The sequence below is a fragment of the Heloderma suspectum genome, chromosome 1 (genome assembly GCF_057233095.1).
Source record: "Heloderma suspectum isolate Gila_16-S chromosome 1, 16-S_ref, whole genome shotgun sequence".
Taxonomy (NCBI): Eukaryota; Metazoa; Chordata; class Lepidosauria; order Squamata; family Helodermatidae; genus Heloderma; species Heloderma suspectum.
The window spans coordinates 308,035,432-308,056,813 of record NC_139458.1 but is presented as its reverse complement, the minus strand read 5'-3'; the positions used below and the strand labels follow the sequence as shown (position 1 = coordinate 308,056,813).

The 21,382-nt window shown below is 42.6% G+C and overlaps 1 protein-coding gene across 6 annotated transcripts in view; it reads left to right on the top strand.

The window, feature by feature from the left end:
* The window catches only part of MAP3K7 (mitogen-activated protein kinase kinase kinase 7), a 53,409-nt gene extending 41,293 nt beyond the window's left edge, over positions 1–12,116 (top strand). For 3 of the 6 annotated variants that reach the window (XM_084827128.1, XM_084827126.1, XM_084827130.1), the window contains 5 exons: positions 343–407; positions 2,895–3,009; positions 6,654–6,715; positions 7,413–7,528; positions 11,250–12,116. In XM_084827128.1, coding sequence (XP_084683254.1) covers positions 343–407; positions 2,895–3,009; positions 6,654–6,715; positions 7,413–7,528; positions 11,250–11,430 — 539 coding nt within the window. In that variant the 3' untranslated portion in view covers positions 11,431–12,116. Of the gene's footprint in view, positions 1–339; positions 408–2,894; positions 3,010–6,653; positions 6,716–7,412; positions 7,529–11,249 lie in introns of all 6 variants that reach the window. The other 3 variants (XM_084827127.1, XM_084827125.1, XM_084827129.1) reach the window with 1 other exon arrangement.
* The last annotated feature ends 9,266 nt before the right edge of the window (positions 12,117–21,382 follow it).

Genomic DNA, 21,382 nt, shown 5'->3' with positions numbered 1-21,382 from the left:
CTCCTTGAAATAGATGTCGTCATCAGTGCCAGCCCCCCAGCACTAAGTCTGTTAAAGCACATGTGACAGAAGATGGTGAAGGAAAGTGCAGAAGCTATTAATGGGAGAGGAGTGGTTATTGTATTAGGATATGCTTTCTGTTGACATGCCAGTGTGCATGTGTGTGTTTTTTGCTTAAAACTTTGCAGCTGTCTCTCTGCTCTCCCCCCTCCTCCTCATATACAAACACACTCTTTCTCTCTTGTTCGCTGGATCTGTACAAATTCCAAGCTCTTTGCAACAGTCGCACCCTTCTTATTTTGTTTAAGTGCATTTCAGCTTTTCTTCCTCCTTCACCAGCAGGCAATGGACAGCAGAGGCGCAGATCCATTCAAGACCTTAGTGTTGCTGGAACAGATTCCAACCAGGTAAAAAAATACTTTTTAGACCCTCATAGCTGGTTCATTAAATAACAGTCTGATTTTTATAAATAAAAGGCTTGTACGGGTGAACGACTCCTCTCAAATGGGGTATCGCAAAATTGACATTGAAAAGTGTTTCTAATCCAAGTACTTGGAACAATAAAAATTGTGGTAGTGTGATGTACACCTGTGAATATCTTCCTCCATAGCTCTGAATTGCATTAACACCTCTTAAATTAGTAAGAAAAATCTCAATATTATGTATCATTGTTTGCTATAGTCTCTTCTTTTGCTTTATTTATTTATTTATTCATTCATTTCTATGCCGCCCAATAGCCAAAGCTCTTTCATGAACGAAGCCAAAATGAAAGCATTTCAAATGAAATGCTTTCATTTTGGCAAGGCTTAATAATGGTTTACCAAGACTACAATCTGATGATCGCTTACTTGGGGGTAAGTCCACTGAAGTAAGTAGGAAATGGCTCCAAGTGAACCATGTGTAAAAATAAACTGCAAGTTTTATTAATTTTATGTATTGGAAATATTAATGAAATGTTAACTGTACATGTAACGGTGTGTGTTAAAATTTTAAATTAAACTACCCAGCTACGCTATGTGATACTTTGACTTAGTTAAGTTTGAGAAAAATCACTCACCCATACAAGTCTTTATTTATAAAATGTATGGCGCAGTTCTACATTTGTTACACGTAGGTAAGCATGTATAGGATTGGAGCTTTGGTTAACTTACTTCATTCTTTTACGGCTAAACTTTTCAACATTGATGTGAATTTTAAAGCTACTCCTAAAGGTGTGGTTAGGCAAAACACAACTGCTGAGATATATATAGATGCTCAGACTTACCCAGGATTTCACCTGGTTTTACGAGCTGGTATTTCAGGCAACTACATGTGTGCATACCAAAGCCATAGTACCTCATCAGCATGCAGTTGGTGGTTCATGGTGAAAGCATTGGATGGAAAGGGGGAGAACTATTATGTGTTGTGTCTCTGTGTAGTAACAACGTTGACCCATATGTCTAACAATATTGTTGGATAACGGTCTTTAAATGACAGTGTTTAAGGCATGATTAATGTTGACATCTAAATAATAGTGACAGCGTGCATGCTTCCTGAGTTTTTGTAAAACTTTGAACATGGCCTTCATAATTCAGAGTGGTTTGTCCAGCACACATTTAAGATCAATGTGGACAGGGCTTAAATCAGAGTCTTCTCCACTGAAGCAAGAGAAACACACACACAACATCCCAGTGCAAAGAGTGTGATGGTATTTGTCCTTCAAGAAATTCTCTATATATCTTAATTTAGAGTAGGTAAGAGTAGACTCACTTCAAATGCTAACTATCTGCTGCTATGATCCGTCTATGCCAGCACTGCACTGATTTAAAATAGTCACAGTCCTATGTGCTTCCAGCAGCAAAGTAGGAAGCACTGTAATTGCAATAGGGACCAGAGTTGGCATAGCAACACTGACAGCCACTCCCATGGCAACAGTAAGGCCTACCAATCATGGCTCTGACCACTAATGGCTCCACATTACCCATGCATGGAAGACACCAATCAATATGCAATGGCAGGAACACCATGAAATTGTCATGGAACGCTTTTCCATGGATACAGTGTGCAGGTAGGCATATTGGGGAAATAGCCCATAGTGACTCTATGATCATAGCATCTCATAGACCAGTGGGAAGGCAAGCAGCTACTGACACTTACAGCCAAAAACTCGATGGCTCCCTCAAGACAACAGTTTGAGTCCCCTGGCAGGAGCCAGGAGCAACTTGCAAACAACCCTTTTTCCAGGAAGAAAGGGTCAGTTAGGAATGGAGGTGTGCCAATCAGAATGGCTGATGTAGGGACTGATGACTTTGCTTAACTAATTGTCTCATGCAATCTTGCCCCAGGATACCTCTCATTTTACCCAATATGTCATTCCATGTTCATTTGGGTGATTACTAGTGCTTGTTATTTTTCCACCGGGTCTTTTTTTTTTATTTACATGATGTTACATCATGGGTAGAACCAAACTCTTGAGGACCAATGTAGACATAATATTATTCGTGTCTTTAGTCCTGGTGTGCATTTTTTTAACTAAATAGTTGGTGCAGGGAAAGTGAGCCAGATCCAGCTCTTTGCAGTGGAAGAAGTGCCAACTGGGTGGGTTGGTGAAGGCACATTGCTAATTTAGATCTCCTCCATTCTGACCTGCTGCAGAAGTATATGTTCTCCTTGGGTAAATAGTTCCTGGGCTCTGATAAAGCATATAGCAGAGGGCCTGGAAGAAATGCATCCCAAATGTTTCACTAATTTGATTTTTTTGTGGGAAGTCAGACATCTCAAGTAACCATGAGAGGCAAATTGAGCTGCAAGTTAGCTTCCAGAGATACATGGCAATTCTAATAATTTTAGCAGTGTCATCATGAAAACTGTTTTTAGTGATAACCATTCATTTTTTAAAAAATGTGTTGATACAGGAAAGCAGAAACAGCAGTAGATCATCTAGTCCTAGTATGAGAATGATCACTACCCCGGGACCAACCTCTGAAAAACCAGCTCGTAGTCTTCCATGGACACCTGATGACTCTACAGGTAAAGTTCCTGTTGATATTGGACTCTATTTTTTAATAATCTAACATTTTGAAATGTATTGGGTTAGTTTTGTTATTTACTTTAACAAGCCTTGCATGTATCTGAAATTATAATTTTAAATATCAGGTTTGGAGTCAACAAGGTAAGTATTATTAGGCTGCTGCCATGGTGCAGTTGAGTCCGCTATTGCAGTAGTTGCACCTCCTTTGTTGACTCTTGCATGCTTGCCTAACACATTGAAGCAGAATTTAAAGACAGCAGCAGCAGCAAGGACTCTGTGACTGGGTTCGCATGACATGATAACCCATCATGGGTAACTAGCCACAATGGTTTGTCCTGTCATCCGAACTGAGGCCGCTTCCCGCAGGGTGGCTTACTTGGGGGCAACAGCCCATGGCTTGTTCTAGGAGTTGTTCAACCCACAATGGGTTGGCATTTCATCCAAACCCAGCAGAGCCATTTCATTGTGGGTTGCGGGAATTGGCTAGCGAGGTGCTCAGCAAGAGGAGCAAAAACTCCTGCCGTTCTTTGCAATCTCGCCTATGCCACCACCAGTGACAGCCCCTCCACCAATGGGCAAGAGGCACTTTGGAGCAATTGTCACTGGTTTGTCTCTTCTTTTTGTTCCGGCCCCAGAAATTTGCACAAGTGGGGTTGTAATTTTTTTTGTTGTTTATTGTTTTGTCGGTCTTTCGCAAGTGCACAAGCGCACTCTTATAGCTTTCCAATGTGTGCAGCAATGTCCTTGTATGTTTCAGCTCTCAAGGGGAGCACCAAAGTGCAGTAGGCAATATAATATGGACATTGACAAGGCAAGGCAAGACTGTGTGTTGTCTAATTTACACACAGTTGCTAGGGTCCAGTTGCCAAGTTGTCAGTTGAAAAGCACTGGTAAAGGGGGGGGGGCAGCAAAAGTAGGTGCACCAAGAGGCAGGAGGGCAATATCTCTCAGTTAGCAGTGTGATCTTCTGGGTTTTAAGTGTTGAACTGACAATTCTCATTGTCCTTCACCTTTTCAACGCTTCCCCAAATCTCCAGCTACTCCAGGAAGGGGAGATCTTTACTCCACCCCACTTTTCACAGCTCCTTTTTGGAGCACTTACTGCGGTGGTTACTGCAGTTCCCCGATAGTTCTAAAAAAACCCTGAGAAGGCAGCTCAATGAGATGGAGTGAATGGGACCCCATGGTGGAGCAGGTGTAAATACCTCTGGTGCTCCATTTGCTCTTGCCCATTCTGCCACTTCTAAGGGGTTTTTTTAACTGTTGGGAATATTTGCATCATTTTTTGGATTGGGAATATATGCAAATTTAATGGCTGGGAAGTAAATGGAGGGGAAAGTTGCGCACCTGCACTAGCAGAGCAGTTATTGTAGGTGTGCAAATTTCTGCTCCATTTACTTCCCAGCCCTTAAATTTAGGCAGAATTCCCTTCCATGTACTTCCGAGCCATTAAATTCGCACACATTTCCAGGGGAGGGGGTAGAACTGTCATGGAACCACAGTAACTGCAGCAGTTAAGTGCTCTGAAAAGGAGCCACATAAAGGTGGGAGAGCTAACATCTCCCCTTTCTGGAGTAGCTGGAGACTCAGGGAAGTGTTGAAAAGATGGAGGAGAAGTGTCAGTTCAACACTTTAAAACCCAGAAGATCACATTGCTAACTGGGAGATAGATAGATAGATAGATAGATAGATAGATAGATAGATAGATAGATAGAGTGTGTGTGTCCCTTCTTTCAGTGCACCTACTTTTGCTGCTTTCCCCCCTATAATTATGGTGATAATAAATGCCCAATAACAAATGCTTTGTAAATGTGATTAAAGAACTTATCATAGGAAGAAGCTAGTCTCGGGAAACAACTTACATCAGTGGTGCACAGTTTGTCACAGAACACCTCTAAACATGGACATACACACTTGGCCCAAAAGCACACAGTTGTGATTTTATTTCAGAGATCTATATCCTGCCACATGGCCCCACAGAGCCCTCAGGGCAGCTTCCAACATGGCATAAAACAATGAAAGCTACAAAACAAAGTATCAACCATTAATAGTTCAAATCGGAATCCTAAAGAGAACATAACAGCAGATAGGCTCAGAATCTTAAAATCCGGACTTGTCCGATATTGTTCCATCCACACCTTCTGGAATAAAAATGCTTTCCCATTTTTCTAATAAGGCAGGCCTATCAAGTTTCTTGGGGCAAAAGTTCATATGGGAGGGATGAAAAGGCTCTCTTTCTGTTCTATGTTGGTCTGACTTCAGGCAAGTTCCTTCTCCAGACCCTTTTCTTTATCTGAAGAAGCTAGTGCAGGGGCAGCTGGTAGGAGAAGGTATATTTAGCAACTCTGGTACACACACCACACACAGCTCAGCATCTAAAGGAATTGGAACATTTTGTGAAGAATGCTTCATTTTCATGAAGGGAATCTTCACTGCCTGCACAAAGCACGCCTTGACTTAAGAGAACAAAGAAGCCTCTGCAGATATGTAGGTCTGTGCTCATCATAACCCAGCTAAGGCCCCACTTATGCCCAGCACGTGAATTTCACACGTGCACATTCAGAGGTTTGCGCGTTTGTTTAAAAAATGCCTTGCTATAACACATACATGCAATTAAAAAAAATATGTATTGCTTTACACATTTCCTTTATACATTCTATCCTTTTCAGTCAACACATCTTTAGGATAGAGCCAGTGTAGCGTAGTGGTGAGAGTGACAGACTGGGAGCCGGGAGATCTGGGTTCTAGTCCCCACTCAGCCATGGAAGCTCTCTGGGTGACTTTGGGCCAGTCACAGACTCTCAGCCCAACCTACCTCACAGGGTTGTAGTTGTGAGGATAAAACGGAGAGGAGGAGGAGGAGAATGTAAGCCGCCTTGGGTTCCTTGCAAGAGGAAAAAAGGTGGGATATAAATGCAATAAAGAAAGAAAGAAAGAAAGGTTCTCCCTTTTGCCTTGATCCCTTTTAGGCAGATTTTGACTGCAGTTTTTCTGTCATTATACTGTATTTTTTTCTCCACTGGGTGGTTTCAGAAGACCAAGCACAGCACAGTGATCCTTTTTAATATTGAATGCTAGAATGAAGAGAGTGATCTGTAGGCTTCTGATGTAGTTCTGCAACTTGAGCAGGTCTCTTCTTGGCCTGTATCCAGCTGGGGGAGAGTCTGGAAGTACACAGATTTATATTTCAAAATGTAGCAAACATTTTAAAAAAATATCACATGGAAACTATATCTATATTAAGAGCCTGCCTGAGAACATTTAGGTGTTGAAGGTGTGGTATAGAAATTAAATGAAATAGATGCCATTCGAATCATGAATCTGACCTTACTACACTTCAACTACTATGTGTTAATTGGCTCACCTATGCAGGTACCTCTGGAAATTGTACAGTTCTGTGTGGTTTCAACTGCTTGGTAAATATTTCACTGCATGAGTGGCTAGTATAGACAACTAGCTGTGAATGGAGCCATCATGCAGTGAGATATAAGCAAATGTCATGTGATACTCAGTCATATGAAACTGGTGTTCATCATTTCCTAATGAAATCAACATCTAAGTGGGACCTTGGAAAGATGCAACATGCTTTGAGATCACTTTGAACACCTAAAACTCCAAATATATATATGTGTTTTTCCAACAGATACCAATGGGTCTGATAACTCCATCCCAATGGCATACCTTACATTAGATCACCAGTTGCAGGTAAGTAATTGTATGATTTCCTTATACATCTTTAATACACATATTTTGGCCCTATCCATGAATAATTATGTTGGTTTGTATGTATGATACAAGCCTAATTCAGGTCAGATAGCATGGGTGTGTTTAAAAAATAAAGCACTCAGTTGGCTTACCTTGTTTGACACAGAAGCAAGCAGTAGAAAAATGTAGTCCCTGGTCTTTGACTGAATTGAGTGAGCTGATGCAATTAATTGCTGTTCTGACACAGCAGCTCAAAAGGTCAAATTGCAGTACTCTAGCACTGCTACAGAGGAACATCTTCCCAGCATTGGTCTCTTATGCTGGACTCAGCATAAATGAAGGGAGCATCTATCAGTGCATTGGCACTTACATGGTCCCTCACCCGTGGGACAGCACCGAGATCCTGAGCTGCCCATCTGAAACACTTCCCTCAAGGATGACAGGTTCAGTTGGCTGCATACTTATATTTCATGTATTTCTGCAGATTATCAAATAATACTCTGATATTCATTGCTTGGGACAAAAATTCTTTCAATAGTAAAGGCAAATTTCAAGTTTGAATTGCTGTGCTATATTTTTTAATATAGTTTATTTCTCTTGCTTCTAAGGGCTGGAATATATTGTAGAAAGGATTTGGCATACTTATAGATTGAAATATCAGTTGATTAGTTGTTAACACATCTGACTTTATTTTCAGCCTCTAGCACCATGTCCAAACTCAAAAGAATCTATGGCTGTGTTTGAGCAGCACTGTAAAATGGCACAAGAATATATGAAAGTTCAGACAGAAATTGCACTGCTGTTGCAGAGAAAGTAAGTTTTTAAAAAATGTGTTCTGTTACCGTGGGTGGATAATTTTTACTCCAATAAAGTATGATAGCTTCATAATGAATTGGCAGTCAACACTGATTCTATAATGAGAGTATTCGCCTATTTCTAGCCATAGTTCCACCTATAATTAACTTGAATTATCATACTGGAGCAAAAATTGAGTCTTTCTAGATCAGGGTCATGGCCCTCCAGATATTTTGGCCTACAACTCTCATCATGAGTTGATGAGCAACTGTCATCAAGGTGCAGCTGGTACAGAATGCGGCGGCTCGCCTGATTAAAGGCAGCCGCCGGCGAGATCACATCACTCCAGTGCTGAAGGAGTTGCACTGGTTACCAGTTGTTTTCCGGGCCAAATTCAAGGTGTTGGTTTTGACCTTTAAAACCCTATATGGTTCCGGCCCAGCCTATCTTAAGGAGCGCCTCCAGCAGCACCAGACAGGCTGCTTAACAAGATCAGCCTCGGATGGCCTTCTCTCTGTCCCATCAGCAGGACAGCTAGACTGGTGGGGACGAGGGAGAGGGCCTTTTCTGTAGTGGCCCCCACTCTGTGGAACTCCCTCCCTAGGGAACTCTGTCATGCCCCCTCTTTAATGAGCTTCCGTCGTGCATTAAAAATGTGGCTGTTCAAGCAGGCATTTGGGGTGGGTTAGGGTATTTTAGAAAATGTTTTTATTGTAGAATTTTATTGTTTTATTGTATGTTGTACATCGCCCAGAGTGGCTGGGTGACCAGCCAGATGGGCGATTAATAAATTAAATAATAATAAATAAATAAATAAATCATCCCCCACCATTGGCTATGCTGGCTAAGGCTGATGGGAGTTGTAGGCCAGAACTTCTGGAGGGCCACAAGTTGTCCACCCCTGCCCTAGATGTATCGATCTGTATTTATAGAAACAAAAGGTAAACAAGCATGTAAAGATATAGTGACCTATTTTACATAATCTACCACATTTGAATCATCTTCCCCTCGAACTGCTTGGAATGACAGATCATGCTGATAGTCATAAGCACTTCACCTATTTGCTATGGAGTAAGCAATCTGGAGGATCCTGCATGTTCCTTTTGAACACCAGGAGTTTGCAGTTCCCAGTGAGCAAGAAACTTTGACTGTTGTTTCTTTGGTTGTTGCCCCCATGCGCACCAGTCACACAACCAGGATTACCCTAATTACCTGCGCTGCATTGCGGGTTGCCGTATTCTCCGAACACGGCGCAGGCGTAGTGCATTTTCACCCACCCCACAACCCATCCTGCAAGATGTGGGTTGTAGAGTGGGTGAAAATGAAGTACGCCTGTGCCATGCACCGGGTCCGGATGACACTGCAAACTGCGGTGCCGGTAATTAGGGTAATCCCAGGAGCGGGACAGAGGAAACAACTGAAACTGCGTTGTTTCCCCCGCTGATTGTCCAAATTCAGTCTTTATGTCATGTCCAAGGTATTATTTTCTGGGAATTCCCAGAGTATAACTCCGGACATACTGGTACCATGAGTTAAGTCACTCTTTGACAGACTATCTCAAACCAGTTACATGTGCTCTGTCTTCCTTTTCCCAAATGCCTCACCAATGTCCTGGCGTGCCGTGATAGCTCAGTGTAGCTGGAACTGGCAGCAGTTCCTGCTTCTGAGTAGAGAACCCTTGATGTGATAGGGCAGGCAGCATAGTCTTCCCATTCTCAAATCGGTGAGCAAACCTTTGGTGCTTTGGCCATGTCACTACCACACCCCTTTCTCTGCATGCCAGTCAGGAGCTGTTTACTCAGCAGTCCTGTGGAAAGAGTTGCCAAAGTGTTGCCCTGTAGTGGTAAATACAATGTGGTGAGGCCATTATTTGTGGCAAAGTTGTGACTGAAACTAATGGGATACACCTATTTTACACAATAACATACAATAACTGTTCCATGGCGTTGAACACAACTACATAAAATACAGGGTTTTTCCTGTTAAAACAGTGAGCAAATCACTGCTTTTACCATGTCTGTTCCAACTTGAAAATTTAGCCAAAAAGGACCTAGCTAAATATATACTATAAGATTATTCTGGTTCACAATGTCAACGATTGTTTAGGTTTTGTCATTTTTACACCATTCTCAAAATAGCTCATGTTCTATGTTGAGACAGACTCTTGCTAAAATAGCAGAGGCGAGAGTCACTTAGACCATTTTTTTCACAACTGTCATTTCATTTAATTGATGAGGTAAGCATTCAAAACGCTTTTGGCCTCTAATTTTAGATGAAAAATATCCCAAGCAGACTTGCAGCAAATTATTTCTCAAAGTTTCTTCCTGGGCCCCAAAGAATCCCGTTATTTACTGGACAGTGCTTGCACGTCTTTTACAAAGTCTAGCTCCCCAACATACTCCTTGGGGACCTACTTATGAAAAAGCAATGAGAACTATTTACTTGCAAGCAATCCAATTGCTGCATCGCCTCTTTCAACACATGAAGGTTAGGAAATTCATTTACTACTATAGGGCAACGCTTTGGCAACTCTTTCTTCTCCTCTCGCTCCCTGAAACATGTAGTTACATTCACGTATCATGTCCTATCATGTGTTTCCCCACTCCTGTTTCATATCATTGGCTGCTGCAAGGAGCAGGGAAATGCGTGATGTGATGTCACATTACAGGTATGTGAAACTACATAAAGAGGAGATGGGGGGAGAATGCAGCATGGTGGGTGCTTTCAGTGGCAAACCCAGGTTTGCCATACACATTTAGCTAGGCCCCAATAAGATTCCACTTGAATTCGGTAATAATTGTTTATCCTTTCAGGTGTGCATAGATAGCAGCATTGCAATTATGCAAAGGTCAAAGGCTCTTAAGCATATTAGCATAACCTTGTGGTTGGGGTGAACTAGTGAATGATATCTAGTGTCTTGACAATTCCCAGACATTGTTCCAGCTTGGGGAGCACTGAGGCAGATACAGAAGGAGCATTGACTGCTGGGTGGACCTCTGCCCAGGTCACTGACAATTCATTGGATACTGAGATCCTCCTGGCTAAAGTTCCATACAGGAGCCTTCAGTGTCGAGCACTTCATGCCTTCTCCAAGTTCCCCCTAGTATCAAACTGATCGTTGCACTTTGCTTATGAACATTAGTCTCCTGCAGTGCATTAGTCTACACTAGACTGATGAACACTACACTTGTTCATCAGTGACAAGAACTCCACTTGTCTTAATACAATCAAAACTAAGCCAGTGACAAGTTCACATATAGCTTCAGTAATCCACACATGAATTTCAGACAAGTCTTCTATGATTAATTTGGATTCCATAAACCTCGAAACCTAAACTGTGCTATTTCAAAAGATTGGTGTTAAGGGCTTTCTGTACCTGCAGACATTTGTCAGTGAAGTAAATATGCTTTTCTCAGTGTTAATGAGCCGGGATTGGCTCACGCTGTCTCCCCCCTCCCCCCCATTCCCATTGTCACAGGTGATGTGGTATACGTATATCACTGTGACAGGTGTACACACAGAGATGTATATGCAGACATGCTGCGTCACATGTGACACTTTTCAGATGGACAGAGACCTTGCCCTTCCACCTTACAGGGATTGTGTGATCAGGCTCTGTATGACGCATCCGATAAGTTTTTTGACAATAATTTTTTTAAATGAACAGCACTAGCTATAGATAAGCATGTATATCATGATTTTTCTCTCTAGATTCTCATTCTAACTTATATTGATTTAGGCAAGAACTAATAGCAGAACTGGACCAGGATGAAAAAGACCAGCAAAATACATCACGTCTGGTACAAGAGCATAAAAAGCTTTTAGATGAAAATAAAAGTCTTTCCACATACTACCAGCAATGCAAAAAACAGTTGGAGGTCATCCGAAATCAGCAACAAAAACGTCAAGGGACATCATGATTCACTGGGACTTCAAATTGACAATGATGCACAGAAAAACTTCTTTTTTTTAATTATCCCATAATATGACAACTTCTGAGTGTTTCCTTATTGGTGTGTGCTGAATGTGTAGACGTACCTGCTGCTCTTCCAGCATCTGTTCAGTATCCTTTTTATTTGGGTGAACATTGAGTTTGGGAAAGGTAAGAGCAGCTACATGAATAGTCAGCAGCACTAAACATAAAGCAAAATGCAATGAACTCTGGCTCTTTGCATGTCCCTTGTGTGATGGCTACCCTACCAAAAGTGATTAAGTGGCTGCTAAAGTATAAGACCTTTTGGTGTTAATGCAATAGGAGCAGTGTAGAAACTTTTCAGTTTTTAGAATGTTTTTGTTCTTCTCTCATCTTGGACCGTTAGCAAGAAGCAGTCATTTCCCAGGTCTCCATCATGCACCAAACTCAAGAGGTGATGCTGGCTAAACAGTGCATTCTTTCGAATAGTTCCAGCTTCCACATTAAAAATGGGAAGTCTAAACTGATGCCACCATCACTAGTCGAGTGCTTGATCACCCTGCATCTTGTAATCTTGCAATCATAAAATCCTGTAATTTCTTTATTTTGAGGGTTGAAGAACAAGAAGGGTATGGTAAGCAAGTTTATCAAGGCCATATGTGCTAATTGAGGATAAAGATTCATTAAGCCAAATGGGTCTGGTTATGTTATTTAATCAAGTGTGGAATTGGCTCCTGTCCACCTAAGGGTTGTCACCTTGCAACCCAGTCGCTAGGTATATTCAATTAAATCCTGATGCAGTGGGTGAGAAGGTACAGCTCCTCCCATCTAACCCCTCCTAGGTCCTCTGGTGTGCCCCTCTCTTTGATCTGCCATTGTGAGCAAGATTCCTGGTGCACTACACAGCAAGTGAGAGAACAGGCAGATGATAGGACTGGGCAGCTGCCTTCGCTTCTGCTGCAGTGAGAGATTTAAATGAACGTGCTGAGATTGCAAAATGGCAACCCTGCTCCATGTTTTGGAAGAAATAATGTGAACATTATAGCTTAAGCCACAATCAGAATTTAACTTTGAAAAAAGAACACATCATGAATTGACATTCTCCCACTACCTCCTTTTTGTTTTAAGAGAACAAAGTCCACAATCCAAACAATGACTTCAAACATGGTTAAGGACTTGTATGTACCCAGTGGCATTTTGATTCTTTTTTACACATTTAGCAAGCCTCCATACGTTGGCCCGGTTCACACATAATGACAGCCCATGTGTTTAAACCATGAGTTGTCAGGACTCCAAAGAAATGAGCAAGTGCACTGCCTCCCATCTGCTCACCGCTTCCACTTGCATCCATTTGCTCTAACAATCTAGGACTGCCCTGTTCCTGGCTTATTTACTGTGACATCCGAACCTGGAACTCTAGATTGTTGAGGGACAAACAGCCCAGAGTTTTAATCCAACAACAAACTTTGTGTTTAGACTCTTGGTTGTGTGTCCCTCACGAACCCAGAGTTCTGGGTTCAGACACTCCTGGATTATTAGAGAAAGCAGATGCAAAGCGGAAGTGGTGAGCATGCTGTGGCACAGCTCTCCCATTTCATGGGTTAAACAACCCATGAATTGGGGTTATGTGTGAACCAGGTCGTTATCACATGCTTTTGAACTGCCCTAAGTTTCAAATGTGGTTTTCCATACAGCATGGGGAGCTGCTGTTTAAGAATTTCAGAACAACATGACAAAATCGTGAGTCTGATTGAAAAAGCGACTTACATAGTAGAATCTGCTGAAAATCCCTGCTGCTTTTGGAATCTGAAGCAGCAAGGCTGCATTTTTACAATATATGTATTGTTGTGTCAGTACTTTAAGCCGCAAAAACTAGAAATTGCTAATACTTCTGGGTGTCTATATAAATGTCACCCAGTGTGATGAGAGGGAGGGGGTCATGGATTCAGGCCACAGATTTTGTAAGTCAGAAAATTATGGTTTTGCCATGTGGGTATCATTTATGCAAATATCAAACACAGAAGAATTAACGATATGGCTAACAATCTGTGGTTAGAATTGTCTGAAAGCAACACATGCAAACTCTCTTTCTTGTCAGTTTCTGTCATTCTGTGGGTTTATACTGAGAAGTGGCTATGAGAATTGGGGCAACTTTCCGTCCTACTTAAAATATGCAGCCCAATTCTATGCATGTTTCCTGTATATTCAGTGTGCTTCCCTCCAGGGAAGCATGCACAGGACAGCCATAATATGGCAGTACATTACATAAGCACTTGAAACAGTTTTATTCTTTAGTGACTTGAAACTACTACAGCAACAACAAATTTAATTGCTATCAGCAAAATACCCAAGATCTCATCACAACATTGGAACTGGTAAAAGTCCTGGGCTTCCATTCAGGGTTGCTTCACACAAAACAGTCCCCTCATGAAAGCTCTTTGAAATTGTAGCAGCTTGCTCTGCACTGCAGATGCCACCATGCAGTTTGTGCAGATTGTTGCAAAACTTCTGTTGGGTTTACAGAGACATGGAGGAAATGTGGATTGGAAGCTATATAGTAGCTTCCAATCCACATGGTGAGCCATTGCACATGGATGCTACTTTCATATGAAACAGACTTCAGAAAACGGGTCTGTTCGGGGGCCACTCCAAGGTACTGAGAACTCGCTACGGTTACAGTGCAATTGTCTATATGTCTACTTATAAATAAGCCCTCCTGTGTTCAGCTGGGCTTCTTCCCTAGGGTGTGCAGGGAGTAAGTCTGATTGAACTCAATAGGACTTACCCTGAGTAGACAGGTATAGGATTGCAGTGCATGTCCTCCTTTATTTCTTTACATGCTGAGGGATTGCTGACTTGTGCACAAAGATTATCAAAGCTAAAGGTCTGTGTTCCAAAAACAGTCTCTTTGACTTTAAAATAAATCTATTCTTGGCAAGTTCTGAGAGTTAAAACCCATCTCATTTTGTTTAAATAAAGGGGAGGGTCATAATTCCTGAAACCTTATTAGATAATTTGATTAGCTAGCTGAAACTGATATTGGGATCAACTTAAGGGCACACATATTTATAGCAAAGTGTAATTGACAGGGAAAATAACTACAGTATTAGGAATAGCACAAGTTATCCAAAACACTGCTGTTTGCATACATCTGTCAGGTTAGCCAAATGGATGCAGTTGTGGCGCATCTACTTTTCTCAGAAAATTGCAGCATGAGTAAACATATCAGTACAAAAAGCATTAAAATTTGGCTTTTTACAACATAGGCTACAATCATAAGTGATATGTTTAGAACAATCGTGCTCTAATGAAAAATGAGGTTTGGACTAATCTAATTCAAATTATATCTTACGGAAGTGCTAAGGAAGTTACTCATAGGATTTAGTGCCCCTGAGCAATTTCCTTCTGGCATAAGATGTGCTTTTACGTGCGTGGAAGAGCTTCATCAAGGAAGGCTGCTAGTCATTTTGCAGGATCCAGTTGATTTCTGGAATAGATCTAAATCACTGATGCAAAGCTGCATCTAAATTTGCAGGAGTGCGCTATGTGTTGCTGGAGCTGAAGTGGGAATTCTGTAGCTGAAGTTGGGGACCTGAAGGAACATAGGAAACTGCCTTGTACCAAGTCAGATCATTGGTCCATCTAGCCCAGAGGTCTTCAACCTGTGGGTCACTTCTAGGTCGCAAAAAACTTGCTGCCGCCATGTTGGCAACAGCAAGCTCCCTGTCCTGCCTTTTTTTATCTCGTCAATGTGAGGCGAGTCATGACGGTGATGCGCTGCTAGACAGCAGCCAGTCGGGAGGGGAAGTTCAAATCCGTGAGAAGGCATGGAGGTTCCAGTTCAGCAGCTGTACCCCAAGACCCAATTGGTCAGTCGCGGCCTGCTCGAGCAGGAAGTGGGTGAAGAAGCAGAAGCACCCGGGTCTGTGACGGGGGAAGAGGAATATTTACCTCAGGAGGGTGGATGAATGGCCAAGTAAGCTTCTTTCTCTCTGCTTGTGGAGAGCTTCGGGAGCCTGTGAACCCTCAATAGCCTCCACCAGTAGTGGTATGTTTTTAAAACAACACTAATGCTTTTGCTGGCCTACAGCACAGCCCTCAGTCTTCGGAAATTACAAGCACTCCAGCCAGGATGAGGGGGTGGGAGGATTTCTGGAAAATGTCTGTACTTCAGCCCTTCTTTCTTTTCCTTCCTCCTGCTGCTGCTGATGCTTCCCTCAAAAGGAGCTGCAGAGGTCAGTCACTGCTGCAGCCACTGCTGCTCCTTGGCTGCAAAACACCCCTTTTCCACCACCTCGTCCTTTGATAAGGCTTCTACTGCAGACAAGCTGGGAAAGTCCTGGGGTGGAGGAAAGGCAGCCGAAGCAGCTCTGCAACTGCAGCTTCTATTACTATGGCTGCTCCTGCTGCTTCCTATGAGCTGCATGGATGCTGGCAGCCTCAGGACATGCAAGAAGGCCCCTCTCGCTTAGCACCCTCCGTGCTTCTGTATTGCTGTTCCCATGTGTTCCTGCCAGAATAAAATCCCAGCTACTCTACAGCTCGGCCCCTCACATCAGCTTAAGCACCGTGAGTGTGAAATGCCTAGATTCAATAATAATAATAATAATCCATCTGAAATGTTTACAGTTGCTCCATATAAGGAAAGATCCCCATTGGCTTACCAACTGTACATTTATAGTTATCCCCTAAAGCCCTGCAGTCTCCCTTTTGACCCCCTTGAGACAGTGGGAGGGAGCCTTTCCTTAGAGTGTGTCTGTGTGGGGAGATGCTGAGTTGGGGTGAGGATGTCTGGGCATCCTTGAAAGAACCGGTATGGTGTAATGATCAGAGGTTTGGATTGTCTAGGGCTGGGACAACCCAAGTTCATGTCCTCTTCAGCCATGAAGCTCACTGGGCGACTTTGGTCCAATCACTTTCTCTCAGCCTAACCTGCCTCACACAATGGTTGTGCAGATAAACGGGAGGAAGAAACTTGTACATTGCCTGTAGCTCCTTGAAGGAAGAGCAGGGTAGAAATGAAATAAAGTGCCCCACCATAATCCTGTGTGACAGAGATAGATGGGTAATGGTTGGTTGAATCTACTTAGCAAGATAGAGGGTGGCTCTCTGGGTGAGGTCACGTAGGATGTACTGGGTTCCTTCCACAGGTTGCTGTCCTTTTAATGTGTGGCAAGTGGCAGCCACTGATGGAGTCTTTTCTGTGGTGGTGCCCAGAGAAATCTGCCCAGTGCCAACTATCTGGTCTTCAAGCAAGTTTACTCAAGCCATCTCTGCCATACTGGGTAATGGTGACTACTATGCCCTCTGCTATTTTGCCAGTTCAGTATGACAAGGCTGGTCACAACCTTGCACAAGATTACCTTGCACAAGATTACCGCAGCACAAGACTACATGTCAGAACATGGCAGTAGTGCAACAGTCATGCTTCATCCTAATATACTTATTTGCTTGAGCATAATCATAAAGTTGTGCCGTTTGTATGTTGGGTTAAAATTGTGTGGCAGGTTTCACATGGATGATAATATTGGAGCATTGCTCAGCAATTCTCCAACTATAGCAAATACTTATTCCAGTACACTATGAAAACTTAAGAATTGCCATATGTGGACAGACCAAATGCTATGGTTTACAGCACTCCTAGGAATGGCTTGTTTTACTGACCATAGGTAAACTACTTTAGGAGCCTTTTTGTCTGAGGAGCAGGATAAGAACACTTTAAATAAATAAAATAATACATCAATGGTAAGTTCTCACAGCAGAGATAAAATGATGGTAGCCATCCCACATTATTATTTGACCCTCAGAACCAGACACGGAACAACCGATTGGTTCAAAATAGGGAAAGGAGTATGACAAGGCTGCATATTGTCGCCCTGCTTATTTAACTTATATGCAGAGTACATCATGAGAAACGCCGGGTTGGATGAATCACAGGTCGGAATTAAGATTGCTGGGAGAATTATCAACAACCTCAGATACGCAGATGATACCACCCGAATGGCAGAAAGCGAAGAAGATCTAAAGAGCCTCTTGTTGAGGGTGAAGGAGGTGAGTGCAAAAGCTGGTTTGAAACTCAACATTAAAAAAATGAAGATCATGGCCTCTGTCCCCATCACTTCCTGGCATATAGAAGGAGAAGAAATGGAAGCAGTGACAGATTTTATTTTCTTGGGCTCCAAGATCACCGCAGATGGTGGCTGTAGCCATGAAATTAAAAGATGCTTGCTCCTTGGGAGGAAAGCTATGGCAAACCTAGACAGCATAGTAAGAAGCAGAGACATCACCTTGCCGACAAAGGTCTGTCTAGTCAAAGCTATGGTTTTCCCAGTAGTAACGTATGGCTGTGAGAGCTGGACTATAAGGAAGGCTGAGCACCGAAGAATTGATGCTTTCAAACTGTGGTGCTGGAGAAGACTCTTACGAGTCCCCTGGACTGCAAGGTCAAATCAGTCCATCCTAAAGGAAATCAACCCTGAGTGCTCATTGGAAGGACAGATACTGAAGCTGAAATATTTTGGCCACCTAATGCGAAGAGGAAACTCTCTGGAAAAGACCCTGATGCTGGGAAAGACTGAAGGCAAAAGGAGACGGGGACGGCAGAGGATGAGATGGCTAGATATTATCACTGTTGCAGTGAATATGGACTTGAGCACACTCCGGGAGAGAGCGCAGGACAGGAAGGCCTGGCGTGCTATGGTCCATGGGGTTACGAAGAGTCGGACACGACTGAACAACAAGCTGATAATCTGAAGTATGCATTTCTTGGACAGAGAAACTCCTTTTCTGCCATGATTAGTTATGTACTGCCAGACTTCTCTATGAATTTGTCCAGTCCTTGAGTTCATCATCTATCTAAAGCTTATATTTTCAAGGTGGGTTTGTGCATGCATGCTCATCCCTCTGTGATTGCAACATCAAGCAATGACTTGCACATGGCAGATAAAGATCATAAATAGAGCCATGTGCCAGTGCTGTCTCAGATACAATACTTTGCAAAAAGAGGTGATTTTCATGTTGAGTTGTGAATTATCATAAGACACAGTGTCTCACACAGCGACATGTGGATCAGCTGTGGGGCTCTCTTCAATCCAGTATTGGGCTTTTCAGACCATGGAATTTGACATTCAGACCTGTGAACCAAAGTGTGATAAAAAAAAAAAAATACTGACTTAAGTAGTGATGGTTAAAATTTCTGTTCACAATGGGAAGTTGGTAAGGTCTTGTGACAAAGGGGGGGATTATGAACACTAAATGCTGCTCTGCTATGCACACTCACATGGGACCAAGTGGGACTTTAAATAAACCATAGTAGAATTGGGTTGATGGTAGAATAGATATATATTTGGGGGGTACTGCCCTTCTATTGGTGGCTCATGACCCACAGCTGAGTGGCCTAAGGTAGATCAAAACTGGCACCACTGCTAGTTCTTTCAGAGGAAGCAAAAGGAGATAAGTTTTTACAAAGAGAAAACAATAGAGATGGCAAAAAAAGATACGTGTGGGGTTTCTTTAGTGGCTCCCATGCTGCAGGATTGGGCTGAATGTCACTGCCACTTATGAAACTGTTGAAGACGATGGGCCTGGAGGACAATTTGACAGGTCAAACCTACCAGCTGAGATGTGTTGATCAAAACTGTAGAAATAACACTAGCTGGGTGAAAGCGGTACTTTGTTGGCCACAATATAACCAACCAAACTTATCAGCAACCCACCCTGCTTTTCCACCTTCTTAAATCAATTCCAGCCATGCACTTTGTGGTTAGAAGAGAGCTTGACATCATTTGTGAGTGACACTATGTACTAAAGCAACAAATCTCCCTGGGAGCTGTGGTGGCTGGGCAGCAAAAATGGTACCTAGGATTTATTTTTGTAAATTAAGCACATCAGAGGAGCACAAACGTTAAGTAAGATGCCATTTTTATATACTTTTCTGTCAACACCTGTGCTCTGAATGACAGCACAGTGCAACAGCTGAGGGTAAAGAAATGCCCTTTGTGGAAGAGTCACCACATCCTTTATGTGTGGCCCTCTGGATGTTGCTGGACTACAGCTCCCATTCTCTGTGACCATTGGCCATACTGGCTGGGCTGATGGTAGTTGTAGTCCATCAACATCTGGAGGGCCACAGCTTCCCCACCCCTGCTTTACAGATAGGCCTCCACCGTTTCCAAAATTTTAAAGCATCTGGATCTGCAGCCATATTTTGTGGCTTTGTTCAAACGCCGTACGTATGTATACCACTCAGGCTGCAATCCTATGCATACTTGCCTTGGAGGAAGTACCACTGAACTCAATAGGGCTGGCTTCTGAGTAGATATGCCTAGGACTGTACTGTCAGTGACTCAGCTGAACATGTGAACTGCCTTCATTGAAAAGGATCATGTCTGGTGTAATGACAAGTGATGTGAAATCTCTTCGTCATCATTTGATGTTGCCGCTGATAAGAATGTATGAACGTACCCTTAGAGAAGGATTGTGCCGAAGAGAAGGGAAGTGATTTGCAGCCCTAGCAATGAAATCTTCACTAGGGAGACACATTTCTGAAATGGGGGGGCAGGGGGTGTATCAGAAACCCCCTAGCAGGGTGAGCTGCCCTCCCATCCCAGCTTTTCCCTTACTTCATAATGCTCTGCACAAGATCTCTCATCTGTCCGTTTTTGCACACACAGGGGAGCCTTTCCCACATGTTTACAAACATTCATAAAAAGGGAGGGGAGGGGGAATGGCAGTCAAGGCTAATGCTGAAGGCTGCTTAAAATATTCCTGTACTCTAAAACAGTTTTTGCAGACAGGGATTTGGGGAAGTATCTTTTTATTATTATTTTTATTATTATTACTTTTATTGGCCAGGAGTAAAAACAAAAAACCAGCAGTAACCAGACTGGCAGACAAGAGGCCTGGCAGAAACTGGGGAAGTTCCCCTGAGATGAAACTTTCCAAGCTATTTCCAGCAGTTCTACAAAAAGGCCCAGAAAGACCCATCCCATTCTGAATCAAGATGGGCAGGTTTCTCCCATCTCTAGTCTTAATTCAAGTATTTGTGACTGGAAATTATACTATGATCTCTACCAACAGATATGGCAAGGGTTTGTCCTTCCAACATACTTTAAATGAAAATAGCAAAAGGAGGGGAGGGGAAACGGTCTAGATAAATACATAAGAGACATGCTGGATGAGACCAAAGGCCCACAGTGACCAACCAAATGCCTATAGGAAGCCCACTGGCAGAATCTGAGCACAATAGCACCCTTCCGCTCATGTTCCCCAGCAACTGGTATAGATCCCCCAATACTGTGGTTTACATATCCACCCAAATAAATATTGCCTTCTCCCAGTATCATACCAGGAATGGAGAACATGTGGTCCTCCAGACATTGGACCTCAGTTCCTATCATCCCTTACCATTGGCTATAGTGGCTAGCCAACTATAGATGGGAATTATGTATGTAAGGGCTGTATGTGATTTTGCACCTGAACCATTAACACAGTTTAAAAAAAAAAAAAATCTATACCACTTTTCAGCTTAGCATCCAGGGTAGTTTACAAAAACAAAAAAAATACAAATAAAACATAAGCAACTTATTAAAACATTAATATGGTAAAAAAAATAGAGACTGGAGGCAGGAAAATGGCATCCACTCTGGAAGCTGCTAGTCAAAATGATTGCATCCCATTAGCTTGGACTAAAGCCAGCTTTGTGCATCCTGTGACGGTGTGACACACCCCTAAAATTTCATTTTGATAAGAACTTACCAGATTCGCACTTCTGGAATCAATATGTGAACTGGAAAGCAGTTCTTCAGTATTTGAAGTTCTCAGAATTTTGTGATACTGTCCCCCAAACAAAAAATGCATGTATTTGGGGAAAGTGTCCACAACAATGTACGTATTGCAGGGGGGGGGGGGAGATACCCAAAAGCATATAAGGGAAATTCACTCCCAAAAAAGGTGTATAT